At 36.4% G+C, this 19,907-nt stretch overlaps 1 protein-coding gene, 1 long non-coding RNA gene and 1 pseudogene across 3 annotated transcripts; 1 reads left to right on the top strand and 2 right to left on the bottom strand.

The window, feature by feature from the left end:
• Window positions 1-1,811: 1,811 nt before the first annotated feature.
• LOC133707311 (ferric reduction oxidase 7, chloroplastic) lies at window positions 1,812-7,511 on the bottom strand. Of its 2 annotated transcripts, none has more exons than XM_062132870.1 (9): window positions 6,989-7,511; window positions 6,799-6,892; window positions 6,438-6,635; window positions 4,674-4,891; window positions 4,003-4,053; window positions 3,652-3,913; window positions 3,039-3,294; window positions 2,516-2,930; window positions 1,812-2,235 (listed from the first exon to the last, which is right to left on the bottom strand). In XM_062132870.1, exons 1-9 carry the CDS (start codon window positions 7,218-7,220, stop codon window positions 2,066-2,068), a joined length of 1,896 nt encoding a protein of 631 aa, XP_061988854.1. In that variant the 5' UTR covers window positions 7,221-7,511; the 3' UTR covers window positions 1,812-2,065. The 2 variants fall into 2 exon arrangements, with proteins under 2 accessions (XP_061988854.1, XP_061988853.1); XM_062132869.1 differs by having other exon boundaries at window positions 4,003-4,330; window positions 4,657-4,891; window positions 6,989-7,509.
• A 2,533-nt stretch (window positions 7,512-10,044) lies between these two features.
• On the top strand, window positions 10,045-11,881 carry LOC133707310 (uncharacterized). Its single transcript, XR_009845048.1, has 2 exons — window positions 10,045-10,338; window positions 11,692-11,881. It is a non-coding gene; the product is annotated as an uncharacterized LOC133707310 (long non-coding RNA).
• Window positions 11,882-13,189: 1,308 nt separating this feature from the next.
• LOC133744594 (pyruvate kinase, cytosolic isozyme-like) lies at window positions 13,190-16,451 on the bottom strand (annotated as a pseudogene).
• Between the last annotated feature and the right edge of the window lie 3,456 nt (window positions 16,452-19,907).

Below are 19,907 nucleotides of genomic sequence, written 5' to 3'. Positions count from 1 at the left end.
CCCTTTATAAACATGGCAATGTAAATAGTCATCTATACTTGTAGTTCATGCCATGTATACTTGTATTTCAATTTTCAAATGTCCTCCCTCCAAGTAATGGGGGGCTAGTTAGCTCATGAGCTTTACTTCTCGTCTACCAAAGCAAAGCTGAATATGAGATCGAGATAACAAAGAAGGGCGTGGTGTATTTGTTAATTCACAGCGGTTCAAGTGTGGCAGGGAAGATTATTGGTTGCTACCCAGAAGTTTAGATAGGAATAGTGCTATTGACTAGTCGAAGTTCTAACTTTCCTAATGATAGTTTGATACTATTTGCCATCGTCTCATCAATATTTGGATTCAGATATGGTCATTAATGGCGTAGACACACTAGGGCGAGAAGGGTCAAATCAGTATTTTGAAATAGTCCCTGATTGGTTAGAATGTTATAGACTTTCACATAAATATATGTTGTTTGACCCTTCTGACAGAGAAGACAAGACAATGTCGAACAATTTTGGCCCATTGATTGATTTTTCTCAAAATATAACCAGTTATCCACAGCTTGGACAACTGCACAACCTCACCATTTTTTTAATTTCTTACTATATTTTATTCATTGATCAACTAATCAATTATTATCCCGTATATGTTTAGATTTTTTACTTCTTTTTTTTTTGTTTATCTCCTAATCATTTTTCCACGCTTGCATCTCTTTATATGATCAAAGAGTTCATCATGTCTTTTCTAATTTTCGGCAAAGACTTCGATATAACTAGAGAGTAAGCTTTATTTTAATTTGCTAATAACTTCAATTCAATTAAAATTAAAGAATTCCTTTAACTCTCTGCATAGTTCAGAAATTTTTAGAGATTAATGAATTTAATTTATTCTTCCATAAAGATCATAGAAAATGATTTGCGAAACCAAATGTGAGATGTGTGGATGAATGCCTGATTACATATATTGGATTGTTTTTTATATTGATAATGATTACATATATATATCAAAATAAGAGCAATCGTCGTGAACATTTATAATTGGTTTAGAGAAATTTGTTATATTTAAGTATTGTAATGATTTGTGTTTTTTCTTATATCAAAAGAATGATATATAAACTAAAATATGATTTTTTTTTATAACAATTAGTGTATAAATTTTATATTATTTGATGAAATTTTTATTTTTGTTTAATCGTTAAAATATGAATCCTGACCCTCCTAGTTTATGTTTCTGGCTACGCCACTAGATATGGATGAACCGAAGAAGAGAGACGTCCAAAAAATACCTAGTATCGAGTATATGTACCTAGCAACAAGATGTTACCAGTATAGAGCGGCTTGAATATGTTAAAGATTATAGAATAAGTAGCTTGCAGGGTTGTAAGCTGGATAGATGTAAAGCAATTACAATAGGAGTTAAACATCATATAATCACATTTGATGCATGTGTCACTTACTTCTAAGCTAACTAAGGTTCGAGTAAAGTTGGAGCTTCAGTCTCCACAAATAACAAATTTCTCTCCTAATCAAATCCTCAGTACTAGAAAAACAGATCAAAGAATTCTTTCTTAGGGTCATAAGCATGAATTCTACAATAACAAATTTTCTCCTATTGATCATCATATCCATGGAGATAATTAGAGTCCGTACGTGGATACTGGTTTGATCAACTTTGGAGGATTAATACTATATTGATGAATTCCACTTGCTTTTCTAGTTTAACAAAACAGTCAACTTTGTGGAGACTACAGTTTGGTGTTGCTTGTGCTGCCAACAGTGGGGCTGAACCAACCCTCATATTCCTTAGACATGAAAGAGTAAGATTTCGACTACTACAGAATACAGATTCATAGAAAATACAAAATTTAGATACATAATAATTACAGTATAAGAAGTGGAGACCATAACTGGTCGACTATGTTCATCATGGTAGATCATACCAGCATACAGTACACATATTTTCAATATATATGTACAATCATATAAATAGATATGTACATCCTTCTTTTTTTTTTTTTGATAATGGATATACGTATACATCCTTTAAGGCTTTAAGTACCTACTTTAAACATTGAGGGTGCAAGCTACAGGTCAAAGCTATGGCTGTTGAAATGGAAGACAGGATCAATGGATTGTCTCCTCATAGTGTGTGACCTGATTTCTTTAGCAACACTTGATTGAAGAGATGGAGGACCACAAACAAATACACCAACATCAACAGGGCCCCATTCCCTTGATACGGTTCCAAAAATTTCTGCAGTACAAAGAGCTCGGGGTTAAAACATCTATTTAATTACTGTAAAAGAATGTAAGCAATCAGCTATGGCTTCCAATTAAACATCAATGGTCAATAACTTACCATGATTCATGAACGTACGTGATACATTGTCAGTATAAATTAGCATTTGAACCATTTGTTGCCAAGTGTATAGTTAAGATTTATCTCTAAAATGCATATAGAATTATAGATACATATTCATTAAATTCATGTAATGTGTATTTACAATGGGAAAAGACATGTCAGGAAGGCATACCATTGAAGTCTGGTCTTGCACCATAAATAATGCTGGTAAAGTTTGCAGGACTTCTCTCGTCTAAATCATTGTGAGCTACAGTTTTTTTATGCTCTGCCTCCTTGCTTTGCTCCTTTGCTGACATTCTTCTGTCCCAGAGATGCCATAAACCAACCACGAGACCCCCAAAGATAAAAACACTTGCAACCATACAGGCTACGAGAAGAAGCCCTTTATACCACCATGTGGATATATCAAATGGGTTTATGTAGAGGATATCCAACAAACCAATTAGGATAACAAAGCCCAGTGTAGATGAGATAACGTATAGGCCAGACCATATATTATGTCCAGTACCAACCAAAACAGACATACCACACCCTTTGGACATGGGACAGAGAGAAGACTGGACAGTGCTTTCAACTTTACCCTCTTCCTGGAAATAACAACAATCAAATGCCAAACAAATGACTACAATAACAAAAGGATAGACACGTAACCAAATTAGACAAAGCACAGCGTGTCAAAATATAATAAAACATACCAATGGAGGTTCAGATTCCCGAGTGACATAAATAAGAGTCTGAAGATTTAGTTTAGTAGAGAAAGATGGACAAGTTGATTCCATGTCAATGGTTGAAAGAAGAGGAAGCTCATTTGATTTTTTGACCGCCCATACGATCAAGATATTTCTCGGTAGACAGGGCTTTCCTTGATGAACAGAATGGAGAATGTCACTCAAGATGGCCAGGAAAGGGGAAATCCCAATGCCACCAGCTACTAAAATAAGATTTTCATACCTGCAGAGAGAATAAAACAAAGAGTCAAGCCATTAGTGAGCGACAGTAAAAGTTATCATTAAGCTTGATGTCCCAAATTCCTCTACTTCGAACCAGAATAAGGACAACTAAACAATGCAAAACCATTTTAGCTTTGTATCAGGTTCAAGCCTTTCTGGGTAATAATTGAACTTTCTATCAAATAGTGTCCAAATTTTATTGCCATGACACCAGATAGTGTGTAGAAATTAAATGAAGCACATTATCAAGCATATGTTTCACTCCTCATTTAGTGTAAACTAACTGTGCCAAACCAGTGATTAGTACCACCTGATACAATTTTGTGATTGAATGACAATCAAGGAAGAGGGTACATACGTCATGTGGTATGGTATCTCATGCCCATAAGGCCCTTCAACAGAAGCTGTTAACTTAGTAGGAAGACTGCACGACACATCCTCAGAGCTCTTCAAGATATTTCCTCTTAGCTTTTCTGTCCATTTCCCAAGAACCTTTATGAGCACAGATATATGATATTTACCATCCATAGGACTGGATGACACACTGAAAGGATGCCACTGCAGCCATGATAGCTCCCGAACTTGAAGAAAAACAAAACTGAGGGCATTGTACCGCAGATCTGAAAGATAAAACAGCTAGTGGTCACTCATATGGTCATAGAACACTAATAAATACAGAAATACTAATCGTGTGAAGAAGACTTTTTACTTTCAGGTTTGGCGACAACCAGTTCTACAGTTCCACATGGAAGGCACTTTGCTGAAATTATATCAACAACCCTTCGTGATTGACAGAATCTTAGAAAACGATCCAGAAGAAAAATAAATATGCCTCCAGCAGCAAATGCAAAAAGGAAATCACCGACGTGCAAAGCCAAAAAGACGACAAAAATGACATATAACTGATGAGTGTAGAAGAATAACTCAAAATTCAGCTTTCTCACTGGAGGCATTGATGTAACCCACATCAAGAGACCAGCAAGGAGGCTGATTACTCCCGGAAGAATGGCAATACCAATATCAGTCCATGACAATATCTACATCAAATAATGAAGACTATAAATAAGCAGTTTGACATAATTAAGAATATGAGTCAAGTCGCCCTCTAGTATGGTTCTCCAAACATTTTATAGATAAAAACTAAAACTAAACTTAGACCAAATGGAAAGAAAGCAAGATAATGACTAAAACAGAAAATTCCGTACTGCATTGACAAATAACTCCAGAATCAAATGGACAAGGCTAGAAGCACATATGCTTGTTACTTAGTTCTCAGTGCTTATTGTTTACTTGTTATTATGGCTACGAAAGTGAATGAAAATGAAATGTACAAGAGAATACTAAATCTAGCATGAGAACTCACTTCCTGAAGGAGATTACCCTCAATCGTCCATACCACTACGTATAATAGGCCATGGACAGTGAAGAGCAGCATTGTTAGATGTCCCAGCCATACATGATATTTCGTAGCATGCTCAAAAGGGATATTTATGAGGCGAAGAAGAACTGATCCCCTTGAGATCGGCAGGAACAAAAATGAGAAGCAAAACAAGCCAATTAAGCCGAAACGAAGTCCCAAAATTTCCATGAACAACAAACTGACAAGTTCAAGTAAACAAATAAATCGATCAGCTAACAGAATTAATCTTAAAAACGGACGAAACAGCACATGAGTTTCACTGTTTGCATGCAAATTGTGAAGGATTGAGTTTCATGTATACTGTTTTATGCCCAAATATTAATACTTTGCTACTTAAGCCAAAAATTTCTCTGTAAGGGTGGATAGCTAAATACAAGTTTGCTGACAGGGAAACTTTGGGATCTTCTCCCATTCATTAAGGTGAGAAACAAGAGAATGGAAAGAAACATATTTCCCCTCCTATCACAAAGTGTACACTGAAGCAGGTAAATTTTTAAGGAAAAAAAAATAGACATATGATGTAATATCACACAATCTGTAAGCTTTCTTTAGAAGTTAAAGAATTTTTAAGTTCTCAAATGATTTGACAGGCAGTGTATAATCTAATAAGCATAAGAGTCATACTTTAGATCTCACTGACTGAACCTCCATAACTTCAGTAGAAGTTAGCTTGTGTGACATATTCATTTGGCGTCAGTTCCCCACTCGCATGAGTATGGTTATCAATTAATGTAAAAATCTTGAGATTAATTCTTACTTGCCAACCATAGGATTTCAGAAGATAACATATGCAGATTTGGAATGAACCTCAGAAAAATCTGAAACATTCTTCTATGATCTTTCCCAAGTATATTCATTGTTTCATAATGGCTGACATACACGAATGAGTAATTCCTGAGGATGAGAAAAATCTGAAACATTCTTCAATGAACCTCAGGAATTACTCATTCGTGTGTATACTTTACAGAGGGTTTAATCTCAGCCGTCCAAGATCATTAAAAGAGATCCAACGGCTGTCCTTGTTGTCCCTCAAATTGGCCAAAAACATGGATCCCTTAGTGGAAGGGCCCTAATATATACAGGGTCTTTCCATTAAGAGATTTCCTTTTTTTGGCTATTTTAAGGGATCTCTTGTGGGATCCACTTTCCATTAAGAGATTTCCTTTTTTCGGCATTTCGACCGTTCAGTTTTTAGGTCCTAATGTATAGATCATTTCTGCAAATTTTCAGCCAAATTGATAATCATTAAGGCATTCATAACTGCGATTTACAATTATGAACACGAAAGGTTCAGGTTGGACAGATTCGGTTCGTCCATTGATTTAATCTAGTTCGATACCTTAACGATCATCAATTTGGCTGAAAATTTGCAGAAATGATCTATACATTAGGACCTAAAAACTGAATGGTCGAGATGCCGAAATACGATAGAAAAGTGGGCGATAGAAAAGTGGGCCCCACAAGAAATCTCTTAAAATGGCCCTCTATTTTGTGTGTGTATATATAAGTATGTGTGTGTGCGCGCGCTCATCAAGCTTGCACTAAAGGATTGGTTTAACAGTTTTAAGGAAGCAATAAAGATCCTCCATGGAAAGTATCAACATAAAATATAAAATCAGTAAATATAGAAAAAATTATGAAGATTAGTGATAGAAGAGCTTAAACAATTGGCAAGTAACTAGATAATCATGAGGCTCAAATCTCGAATGAGGCATGTTACGTACCTATTCTCTTTGAAAGTCAAGCTATCAGCAGACAGGGAGTTGAGGATACGCACAGTATAAGAACAGACAGCCCAGACAACAAACGCAATGAAAAGCAATATCCCAATAAGCTCAGTAGCAGAAACCACACCAAATGGTCCATCCACAAGAACTGGAAATGTCCACAAGCGGAAACTTGGATAACTTGAAGTCTTCTTCCTACACCCAAGTTCATATATATTACATTACGAAAAGTCCTGTGACTATTCAAGTGATTGAACTCTGAAGATAATCAGAAGACGCATACTGAAAGTAATGGTATAAACACAAGGCCAGGTAAAGATAAGTCCCTTATACTTTCCAACTAATAAAATTAACATACTCATGGAGCTCCTCTTCCCCGGAGATAATAAGAAACACTACAGAAAGGAGTGCAATGATGATAATGGGACCGCTGAATAGCAGGAATGTGCTTCCTGCAGTTTGCAGCATTTAGGTTAGTTACAGAACAATGATACATGTGAAAAAGAGTAGTTAATTAGAAGCAACTACAAGTTCAATTATTGGCAAACCTGTAATCCCAAAAACAGTTCCACTGGTCGCTGCAACCCATGTTTCGTATAGTTCAGTCCCAAATTCTGCTGGGAACACAAATATTAGAGCAACCCATAAAGTGAAAAGCAGCCCCATTGCAATCTTCAGAATCCATTTTGCCAAGTTCACAAAAAGAGGCGTCTTCCGGACATAAGCATGCCCAGAACCTCGGCTCGAAAGAAGGGGCCTATGGACAGAACTTTTATCCATGGATTATCACACAAGTTTTCCTATAGACTGATCCCAGAAAGCCAAAACATATGCATGCAAATATATGCAGTAAGAGAGTTGGGAAATATCCAAGCTCTGTGGAACCCATTCCAATATCAACCAGGTATATGCGACATAAACAGATTTATGAATTATGGAGAAAACGACAGAACATACAAATTTCTAGCCACTGATTCTTGTTCTGATATGAATATCTAATCTCAAACCAACTGTTGTCCATAAATGTATCACAATGACAGGAACGGAATTTTTAATGTCAGAAGTGACAAGTTCCTTGAAAGGCAACAAAGAAGCTAGAAGAGGACAATGTGTAGATTGAAAGGTGGTACAGCTAAGTGATGGAGGATTCAATATTTACCACTCCCTTGTAATCCAAGAACGTGAAAAGTGGGGCACGTACAAGAAAAATAACCAACTGTGATCTTCCAAATTCACAGATGAATAACCACATAAAAGCAAGTGATAGAGCCAACAAAACAAAAGAAGAAGAAAAAGCAAGGAATAAAGCATTTGGTATGAAAATGAAAGCCCATCTGTAAATTTAACGTTAAATATATTATGAAAAAACGAAGGACCGCATATATTATTGTGGGTACCTTAGAATTCTATCCGGAGAGGCCCCCAGATGATAGTGATGGTTTTCCTAGATTCTTCTTCTGCTTCAGTAACGGGTTTTGTGATCGACCTTCTTCCAATGGTCAGATGTCAGCAAGGATATCTAATCGTACTATTGGGAAAATAAGAGGGAGTAAATTGGTAATTTGCCAAACCGAGTCACTGGAGCGCCTAAATTATACATTATACATTATTATTATACATATATAAAAGATGAGTTCACTGTTCATTCCTTCATTACTGTTCATTTATGAGGAGAAAGACCTTTTTGCCCTCATTTGAATTTTTTTTACGGCTCTGCCACTGAACTATTTTTTCCTCTCTTCTCCTCCCTTCTGCCTCTCACACAGTTTTTCGCTTTCTGGTGTTTTACAGAACCGCATAGTCCCCTGTGCTATTACGTCTTTGCTTCTCCTTCCACCGATTGGCATTGATCAGAGTGACGGTCTTCTTCTTTGTGGGTATTCAAATACCACCTTCAGCATGAGATCAAAGAATAAACAAGAACAAGATTAAATTTTTAACAAAATCTAGAAAGCTAAACAGAGAATACAAGCTAAGAAGCTCATAAATCAGATGGGGAGGTCTCACCATTAGCATGAAGTCCACAAGAACACCACCAAAACCCTCCAAAATCAGATGGGCATTTGAGAAAACAGAGGAACCAAAGGTCCAAAGCTGATCAATGCCAAAAGCAACAAATCCCCATGAAAGTGAAGACCTTGAGAAGATGATGCAGATGGGCAATTGATGAAAATAAATGGGTTTGTTGTCAAATTATTATGATCATAGCCAAATTTCTCTGAATGGAAATGCAACAAACCCGTGAAAAATGAAAAACGAATTTAAAGTGAAGGGAAACGAAGCAAAGGGTGCAATCGATCAGAATGCGAGTGTTTCGAATCTACAACCGAAGAGGTATTAAAGTGAAGGGAAGAGTTAATAGTTAAACTGGAGAAAGGGACCAAAGCACGAGAGAAGTGTCGGTGGAATTGGATACGTGTGTTGTGGTTTTAGGTGAGAGCAAAAGGTGCCATTGGGTTAGTGTGGTTTGCATTTCATGGTAGCCAAATCCAATCAAGATGGGGAAGTAAGAAACAATAACAATGTGATTGACTAGGGTATTTTGATGCCTAAAATTTGGAGGAGAAGATAAAACAGAGATACGTATTGTCTTCTTTTGTGTATGTGCATGTAGGTAGTTGCATATCAGTCAAGATAATTAGGTTACCTATTTAGATGATAAAGGTTTGGATCTCCATGTCTTCATTTATTCTACTTTGATTTTTAGTTTGGAGTTGTAGATATATTTTTCTTAATTTTGAAAATGTGTGTCAGATTTGTTATGAAGCGTTTTTATAAGAGTCTGCTTGATTTACAGATGAGAAGTTTTCGATAAATATAATTTTGAAAAACCAAAAACCAAAAATCGCCAAATAGAGAATGGAAGTACAAAAATCAAAATATAGAGTTACCTATTTAGAAGATAGGGTTTGGATCTCTATGTCTTAACATTTTTTTTTTTTTCACTTGATTTAATCCTGAAGTTAAACATCTTCTTCATTGAGGAGAAGGAGAACCAATATATTTGAAACAAATTATGAATAGTTACTATAAAAGCTCATTTGTAGATTATACTTATAATAGAAAGAAATACGACCAATTTGAAAAATCAATGATCGTCAAATAGAAATTGGAAATCTAAAGTACTAATGGTAATTATTGAAGCACTTGAAATGGATCATAGCCTCAGATTACATACTAAGCAAGTATCATAATGATATTGTCCTTGATCTTTGTCTACGAAATAGAGTTTATAGGAGACTGGTGAGCATTCTCAAAGGTAGGCATCAAAATAATTCTCATCTTCATCAATAGGCACACACAGCTAGCTATATGGACTCATATAATCATATATACAATACTAATTAATGAAATTACTAATCATATCATGCTATATATCTATTTGCTTGGTAAAATTCCTGTAGAGAAAACAAATCGAATTAAGTTATGCATCAACAATGTAATATCTATTTCTTAATTACTAGCTAGTTATACATATATAAAAGATGAGTTAACTGTTCAGTTGGGGGGTACTGTTCATTCATGGGTGAAAAGACCATTTTGCCCTCATTTGAAATTTTGTTACGAATCTGCCACTGTCCCTTCTGCCTCCCAGAGACCCAGAGCACCCGGACCGAGTTTTTCCTCTCTTCTTCCTCCTGAACCAAACAACTGATTTGACGGTGGAAGATGCAGCCAAGACTTCAGCTTCGGAAGATCAGAGCAAGACGGAGTCGAACCCTAAATCAATGCAAGACGAGTTCACTTGGAAAGGGGGTGGAAAGGTCGATTTGGTCCTTACTGTTAGCTGGTGGAGAACTGAAGTTGTTTTTAGCCTCGGTCTTATGGGATAAGAATAACCATGAGATTTGCAAGTCACCGGCTCACATCGACATCAGAAAACGAAGAGCCTGGCCTGGTAAGGGGGAGAGAGCGAGAGAGAAGAGGATTTGGTTTCTGCTGCTATTGCTTTTGTCAGTTTTTGTGTGATTTGTTGTTGTTGGTTTTGAATTGGTATGGGTTTCTTTCTGCGTTTTGGGGATTTTGTTTGTATGCGGGTCTGCGTTGTTGATGATTCATTGGAGAGGTTTCAAGTTATTTTAGTGTTCAGCAGTTTCAAGATTTTCATCAGATAGTGGCTCCTCATTTTTTATGGTACGTGGATGTGTGTATTCGATTTGCTTGATTTGTGACGACTTTATGATTTTGATAGAGATTGAGAATATTGTTTCTACTGTTGTTGGAGAGAATATGTAACCAATGGGAGCACGAGTAGGAAGATAGAATGGAATTTAGCGTTTTGTGAATTAAATTAGCCATGGAATTTTGATAGAATGGAATATGTAGTTTGAGGCATTTTTTAGTAACCAAATTTGGGTAGCTCTTTGAGGACTTTAATTCTTTGTTGCATATAGATTACTTTTCGGTGTGAATCAACCTGTAATTAATAACTTATTAGGATGCTATAAGCTTCATATTAGTTATGCTTTGATTTGCTGTGCTTATCCTCAGTTAGTGGTCTTCTTAAGCACTATAAAGACATTTTTAGTAAAAACCAGAAGCAAAAGCAGAAGAAAAAATAGATCAAAGGCTTGAAAGCCAGATTAACCAAACATAAAAATTAAACCAAGAAGATGGAAGCAAAGTTTTTTTTTTTTTTTTTTTTCTTTACCGGTGTAAGAAATATGCCACCTACTTTAGTATTACATGTCTGTTGAAAGCAATAGAGCTTCATTTCTGGGACATATGGAAGGACATGGTGGTCTGAATCAATTGTGTATATATATCTTCCTATCAATTACCTATTATTATCTATAATCAAGGACAGAGGATAATGCTAGCTTAACTGGGTTGTAGCCCAGATATAATCCATATCTATTTTAGCCTAGATATATATAATTTATGCGATATCTAGCTTAACTGGACAGAGGATAATAGTTTTGATTTTAGCTTAGTCATCCTAAATATCACATCCATATCTATTTATATATAATCTATTTATTTAATTAATAGGACCTTTTACTTTTAAGGTCATTTTCTATCCACCTTCAATTAAGTTTCGTTTGAATTATTGTATGCTCTTAGATTGTGCATGTAAATTTATTTGGTTGCTATTAGGCCTCATGTTTGTGCTTAGTTTTACATATTTTATATTTTATTTGGTTGTTATTTGTTATGTTTTGCTAGGATTCAGTCTCAGCATAGTTAACATGTTGTCATTGTTTCTTTTTGGCTTTCATATTGAAAATTTGATTCATTCTTTTCTGTTCAGTTGAAGATTTAAGGATTGTGTTCTAAGGTGAGATACTGTGAGAAGCAGAGAAAGAAGATGCACAAATATGGGATGTCTCTCAATTTCCCTTCTTTAGAAAAAATCTGAGCTTCATCTATTCATCTAAAAGTTTTTACATTGTAGTTTTTTGCACAAATATGAAATGGGATTATACACTTCTCTTCTCTTATTTGATTCTCTCTATGTCATGACTAACTGTAGTAAATCCCGCAGCAAAGCGCGGGCATCTCTTACTAGTTTAAATTCAAAACACTGGTGAGAAAAAAGAAAAAACTGAAGCACAGTCGGTGAATACCAGTGATCGTTCAAGAATCATCGTCTTTTTGGTTACAGAATAGAGAGTTACAGACTGACACATTGGACCTTAATTAAAGACGAGGAAGAAGATTACCAAAATAACACAGCTGAGGAAAAAGCTGCCGCATCATTCAATTGCACAGTCCCTACATATACAAGCATTATTGAGAAGACTTGTTATGTGGTAAGCAAGCCATGGACAAGATTTTGTTTGTTTCTTCGTTTCTTTTTCCCTAACTTTTTTTTTTTTTTGGGGGACAAGATTTTCCTCTGTAACTTTGAGCTGCATGCAAACAAGCCAAGTTAACTTGCTTTAAGCATAGTGTTTTGAAACAGTTTTTCCTTTATTAACCCCTCATGTTGAAGTGAATTCCTTCCCCGAATGGTTTTCAATTGGAAGCTTGGTTCTTCAGTATGCAGGATGCTCCGACACATTTCTCTAAGAAGCATCTTCTCCTGATTACTACAAATTTATCCTGAAAAGTTTTAGAGGGAAGAACATGGCCGGGAAGTGAATGATATGTCAACAGGTATGAATTATTTTGCTTATTTGAGCACTCGAAAGGAGAACCAAGCTGGTGGCTCACATTTTGTTTGGGAAGTTGTTTACAATATGGCAACTTGAGTTGTGAGGTTTAGGGGTTTTTTTAATCAGCTAAATCTGCACATTTTGGAAATGGTTATGTTGTATTAGGAAGTAGTTGGGTATTGGATTATTTTCGTGAAACATAGAATGCTTATCTGGTTGTACTACACAGCTTCGAATCACATACTCAGAAAATTCATTGGCCTATACCTGCCCAAACTAACTGAATATAGAATAGTTCACTATTGAGAGTGTGAGAACAGCATAAATGGGTAAAGACAACCACCACACATTTATTCATTTCATCTTGTAAAGTTAAAAAACTGGCTTTGCAGTAGAGATTATATTCGTTCTAACTTCGATATGAAAACCACAGTAAAACAGAGAAAAAATAACACCCACAAAGACGAAAATGGATACTGCAAAATCAAAGCTAATCCTGAACCAAAACTGTTCCACCATCCTCACATCAGAGTCAAGATGTTGATCATATTGGTGTTAATTTGGTGTAAGGTCACAATTGAATATCCTTTAATTAGCCTTTGCATGTTGAACAGCAAACCTGTAGACTGTAGTAGTTGGGTATTGGAAGCGTGAGAAGCTCTGATGGAACTTGAGCTTAAAAGACGCACAAGACCTCTATAATAAGGTTATGATGATGGAGCTGATCTCTAGTTCCTCTTCAAGACCAGTCAAACGGATATGTAGCAGTTATCTCAGGAACCAACACAATGACAAAATCAGCATGCATTGTCTGTACTTGGCCACAAGCTTTGCTGTAATTCCTCTACTAAAATAAGTGATGTCTTAATACAGTTTGCTCTCTGCGCAGAGGAGGCCAAACTCTCTAGAGGGCTCATAAGGATCGACGCCACTTCATCTTTCTCTTGACCCCATAGTTTACATACTACTGTTGAGACACAGATTTTGGTCTTAGTTTGGACTATAAGTTCTAGATAGGGTCCAGCTAGACTTTCACCACTGATCATCACACAGTTAGTTCCACTGAGCCTGCATTGGCAAGGTTGGCTGCTTCAGCTCGGGTAGGATGATGAGAGTTGGTCATGGACTCAAGCATCTGAGTAAGCAGTCACCACTAGGTTTCCTAGTTCATTGGCCTTCGCAATCATCAGTTTCTGAGCTAAGAATAACTTTTCAAGTGAAATCTGCACTCCAAAGTCACAAAAGTACCACTTGCCACCATGACTGAATTTGCAAGAACCTTGTCAAACTTGTTACCCCTTCTTGATTCTCAACCTTTGACATGAACATTATATTCTCTATATGCTCCCACAACTCTTTTCTGACCTCAACATGTCAACCTCACCTTTCAAAAGAGAGAAATCATATCAATCTTATTTGGATTTCCCCACCCCAAGATGTCATCTTTGTCCTTGTCTGTCAAAGTTGGAAGATCCAACCACTCCAGAATATTGACCTGCATCACCAAAAACTGCAGAGTTCTCACCTTGATAACGTACCGAACCTAGCTCCAACTCACAGGCCAGAACCTTCAAAGTAATTGTTTTATGAGAACACAAGACGTCGCTTTAAGGTTTCAAATCCTCAAATCTCATAGTAATCATATACGTCATGAACAAGATTAGCATAGTTAGTGGTGACTATAATCTCTTTATTCTTTTGAAGCTTGATGGGCTTCCCTTCTTATGAAAATCGTATTCTAACTTCTGGCCCCTTGGTGACCGCACAACTCACAAGTACAGAATCTCAGTTTTCTTATGAGATGCATATGCATACATGATTAACTATATCAGAGAACAGAAATGCAGATAAAGAATGAACATATCTGCTAGTTATTAGTTACTGCATATCCAGTTATAGCTTGAGGCTGGAGCTTTCTCAAAAGAGCCCTTCAAAGTTCAAACTTTGATTCTTGTATCTGATGAAATAAAGTAACAGACTATTAACCAGCATAAGCAAACAAGCATAAGTCGTAGATTGATTGACTTTTACTGTAAATAAACTAACTCAGGCGACAAAGAGGGTGTTGAGAACATTATACAAGCAAAAACCATCAAAATATATCCAATTTTCCCCTGACTTTGAGATACCATTGTAAAATCAACATTAACAATGGTAACTCAAAGTCAGGGGAAAGTCGGTATATTTTGATTTGATGTCTTCATATTTCATGAGACATATGCAAAAGAGAGAATCAGATGATCATCCAAATTTCAAGCTAGGATTGCTCAACTGCATTACAATCATATAGACGATTCCTACATAAACTAAAATATCATAGCCTGGACTCCCCAATCTGTATTATTTTTTAATAATTTCTTGAATTTTTTTTTCCCTTTTTCAGAAGAAAGATACTTACCAGTTGCTAAGCCATATCATGGGACATATATGCAAAAGAGAGAATCAAATGATCATCCAAAATTCAAGGTAGTATTGCCTAACTCCAGTGACAATCATTTACACAATTCCTACGTAAACAAAATATTATAGCCTGGACTGCCCTTTAATCTGCATTTTTTATTTTTTTTTCAGAAGAAAGATACTTACCAGTTGCTAAGCCATATCATGGGACATATATGCAAAAGAGGGGATCAAATGATCATCCAAATTTCAAGCTAGTATTGCCTGACTCCAGTGACAATCATTTACACAATTCCTACGTAAACTAAAATATTGTAGCCTGGACTCCCCTTTAATCTGTATTTTAAAATTTTTTTTTCAGAAGAAAGATACTTACCAGTTGCTAAGCCATATCATGGGACATATATGCAAAAGAGGGGATCAGATGATCATCCAAATCTCAAGCTAGTATTGCCTAACTCCAGTTACAATCATATACACGATCCCTACGTAAACTAAAATATTATAGCCTCCCCTTTAATCTGTATTTTTTTTATTTTTTAAGAAGAAAGATACTTGCCAGTTTCATAAGCCATCCTTCAAAGAGTTCTGCAACCAGCTAAAAAATAGTACATAAAAAGAGCACAGTTACGTGTTTTAATCTAATTGGCAAAGTATTCAAGCCACCTACAGTAATGTGCACATTTTATCAGTCTTTACTGTCAAATTTTGCACTAGATAATATGTCCTTGTTAAATCAGATCCTAACATACAAGCTACACAGATTAAATAGTAGATAGCCATATTAGAAAAGGACAAATTTATGTGCAATGAGAGTGTATAGTTATCTACCATACAAATTAAATAACATTCAAGCATCAAACTGAAGGTAAAGGTCAGGTCTTCATCACCTGTAGAGTAGTTTGCACTTTTAAACTCACACATTTACTTGCAAACACACTGACATGGGTACTCTGATAGGTGCTAAATGAAGTGCAAGGCTTCACCCATATAGGTTTGTCCAGACTCCAATCATCACCTGCACAGGAACTCAACCAGGTAGACTAAATGAAATATAAAAATGCAGAAATCAAACACATCTGAAACAGCAAGCAGATTGTCATATGAATAAACTTTGGAGCCATTCCATAGGGACTCAATAGGTTGTTAGTTTCAAAAACATCAAGCATAGATGTTTTCCGCTTAAATTGAATAAAAGAAATGAAAAGACAAAAGATTGAACATACCTCGGGATCTGTCATGAAAACCCTGAAATGACAGAAGCACATTAGAACCAAGTCATAAATCCAGACTTGACAGACAGTTTGACAACTAACTAGCCACGAACAAGTTGCTTTATGGTATAAAGCATTGGGTGATTGACCTCACAAAACAAGACACTAGCGACGACCCCTTGATTGGCGGCCATCATCTCTTGATGGACCATCACTCCCCTATTTGCTAAACAATCTGCTTCGGTGTTACCTTCCCTATACACATGAATTGCATCAACCATTCCATCCAAAAACGGCATTGATCGGAGTAATATTTTCTATGATTTTAGTATCATTTTCCCTACATTTTACTTAGTTATTCTCCTAACAATGTCATTTCTAACTTACTTTGTTGTATTTAGGTAGAAATGAACTTCAAACGCAAGAAATGAGCTAAGAAGAGCTGGAAATGAAAGAAATGAAGGCAATGAAGAAATGAGGCGTAGAAATGGAGAAATGGAAACTTTCCTAATCTAAACAGGAAATCCCAGTCGAAGTGGGAATCCTAATGCAACTAGGAGTGAGCTCGGAAAAATGGTGTTCGGATTTGAAGAAATGACAGAGTCCTAGTTAGACTAGGAAACCTGATGACTCTAGGAGTCCTGGTGGTGTTAGGAGATGCTGTGGCTTCAAGATGACTCAAGATAGTTCAAGAATGTTCTAGAATGCACAAGAAATTTCGGCAACAAAGGATTGGGCTTTGAAGTTGTCCAATTGAGAAGTCTGACCCAAAGATTGAAGCATGTGACTTGTGTTTGGACCCAAAATGAACATTTTGGCTTGACAAGGCATGTGTTGGAGAAATTGAGCCAATGTCAGTGGCTCAAGCTATATATTGTCGACAAGCTCGAAATATATATATTTAGAGGCTAAATAAAGCCTACTATGGAAGTATGACAAGTCAACTTTAGCATATTTTCCTACTTCGGCTAGGAAAAACCGAGCTAGACAAGGAATGAGGGGTGGCAGACTAACCAAATGAAATCGAAATGTGCTGAAACTTTCCAGATCCATTCTAGACAGCCCAAGGATCATTTCTTATGAAGAGTGCAAGAGCTTTTTTTTTGAGTGGAAGGCCTTCAAACAATCAGCCCAATTTTCTACAGAAGCAAAACTGGAAAACTGGACCTGTAAGAGGTCCAGCAGCATTTTCGGCCCAACCACATGGAATAAAAATCTGAAAATTTGTCAGGATGATCTACACTCATAGTGGAACATTTCATATGAAGAAGTCGAAGGCATATAATGAAGTCTTGTTGGAGAAATAATTGAAGGAATAAAGGGGCAGAAACTGACCTAAAACCAGCTCAATATTCACATGTTCATGTTTCCTACCCACATGAAGAAAGCTAGATGCTTTTCTCTTTTTCCTTGGATATATTTTTCTTCTACAATCTCTTTAATAGATCATCACCACTTCCATGTTGCTGCACCTTCATGCTTTGCTTTCATTTCATCTTTTCTCTATCTTTTCCATATTTTACAAGTGAACTTAGATCTACTTTCATTATTTTTCTTCCACTCATCATTTCACTCTTCTTTTTCTTCCCTATATAAACACCTTCTCCTCTCATTCTAATACACACACATTCACATTCAACAACAACATCTCTAAGATGATCTAAGTTCTCTCTAGAGCAAACCTCTCTAAGAGAAACTCATCTCCTTCTCTTTCTCTTAGCGGTGATCACACTCCTAGTCCTAGTCTTCTCAGAAGCCGACCTTCAGTGCCACCAAACCCTCTGTCAACGTGCTTCGGTCCTAGTCTCCTCGGGAGCCGACGGTAGTGCCGCGACCACAACGGTTACAGAACCAGCCAAGCAAGGGTAACGCCCTAGCAACCCAGCCAAGCTAAAGTCACGCTTTAGCAAGATCTCAACATTTCCCGGTGATGTCGCTCTGCTCGATCTACAATATTGAGTATCGATTGTGTTAACAAGAAGCTCAGCAAAAGTCCTCGCCACGAGGCACAAAGAATCCCACGACGAGGTTGGTGCTCTCCTCGTCCACAATTGCTTGAAAGAAGTCAGGTCAAGGGACACCCCCCGACGACCGCACCCGAACTGTGCTGGCACGCCCGCGCAGAAAAAAGACTGTTGACCAGCTGCAACAAAATTGGAGCCAAACAACTTGCACATGAGTCTCTAGATCCTTCTTGACGTTTTGGAAGAACCCTAAATCGATTATTATTGGTTTTTGCCGAAAATTAATAGAAGATTCATGAAGATTTCGGCAAGAGTCCAATTAGGGATTATTTCGGATTTCTTTGGATATCTTGGAGAGAAAATAGAGGAATAAGAGTTGAATTATGATTCTCTATTCAAGAAAGCCGAAATATGGACTAGGCACATGGAGAATTCGGCCAAAGAGAAGGTGACTTGTTCTCTAATTCAAATGGAATTTTCTTATTGGTTGAATGATGTCACATAAGAGAGATTTCTTAGGGAATTAAACCCTAGGTCGTGCACTATATAAAGGAAGGATGTTTTGCCGTGAAGATCATCATGAAACCCTGAATAAAAAATCGCAAACACCTCCCTTTATTCTCTCAAAATTTCGGCCTCTCCAAGTGTTCAATAATTTGAAGCCGTGAAGCAAGTTCTTCCTCCATTCTTCATCCTTGCCATAGCTATCCTTGCCGTCCACCACCTTTGAAGATCTTCTTGCGTTCTTGAAGATCCTTTAAAAGTGTAACCATGAACCTTAGAACTTTGTTTTCGGTTTTGTTTCCTTGTAACTTAAAAATCAAATTCTTTAGCGTTCTTTGTTTTTGGTTTTCTTGGATGATGTGATTTCATGTTAGATTAAAGTATATGTTTTGATGTTTAGTTTCCAATAGCCTTGAAGCATGATTTCGTTTTAGGATTTTCAGATTTATAGTTTTTGAAATCTTTATATGTTCTTGAATGTTTGTTGATTTTGTTCTTCAATCCCATCTTTCATGTTTCGATTTCTTTGATGACCAACTTAGGTTTCGAATTGCATGATTGAATCCATAATAAGATGCTAGCATTCTAGGTCTTGTTAATTAAAGTGGAAAACCTATAATTACGTAGGTAAATCAACAAAGAGAATTGCATGCTCGATTAGCGTTCTAACTTGTGTGTTTTTCTTAAATCAATCAAACTTTCTAAGTGTTTAATGCGTTGAATGTGTTTGTTATTGGATTGGTCACTCATTAGCATAACATGTTTAATAGGGTTAACTATGGTGCGTTCATCTAGTTAATTTAAGGGCCCTTAATTTAACTAAGGAAAGTAATAAGAACTTATGCATGTGTTCATGGTTTGTTCTTGATTGATTTCATTCAAGTATGTGTTTTGATTCGAAAATTATGATTTGTGTCCTTGAATTCGTGTTAAAGGTTGTTAATTACATCATACATTCTCATCCGTCCATCTCATCTTAATTCTTGGTTGATTGGTCGTTGTAATTAGTTAGTTAAATAATTAGTTTAGAAAATAAAACAAATTTCGAAATCCCTCTTTATTCTTTGTAAATTTTCGTAAATATTGTAGAATTGTATTGATATTCTTTCTTTGATGCTTAAATGACAAGAACATCCTCAATCCCCGGATAGAACGATCCCTACTTGCTATATACTAACAATTGTCAACAGGGTTAATTTTGAGAACTCATTTTGAGTTCATCAGGCATCCAGTACTCAAGCATATGCCAATGCGGTAAAATCTCGCGGGGGACAACAATAAGCCCAC

This window comes from Rosa rugosa, chromosome 4 (assembly GCF_958449725.1).
Source record: "Rosa rugosa chromosome 4, drRosRugo1.1, whole genome shotgun sequence".
Classification (NCBI taxonomy): Eukaryota; Viridiplantae; Streptophyta; class Magnoliopsida; order Rosales; family Rosaceae; genus Rosa; species Rosa rugosa.
This window is presented reverse-complemented; position numbering and strand designations above follow the sequence as displayed.

Excerpts from the sequence above, each read along its gene's own strand:
- LOC133707311 (XM_062132869.1), bottom strand. The coding sequence starts at position 7,220 with ATGGATAAAAGTTCTGTCCATAGGCCCCTTCTTTCGAGCCGAGGTTCT. Across the intron at positions 3,914-4,002 it reads GGTTGTCGCCAAACCTGAAA|ATCTGCGGTACAATGCCCTC; the intron begins GTAAAAAGTCTT and ends TTTATCTTTCAG. Across the intron at positions 3,295-3,651 it reads GAGATACCATACCACATGAC|GTATGAAAATCTTATTTTAG; the intron begins GTATGTACCCTC and ends TTCTCTCTGCAG.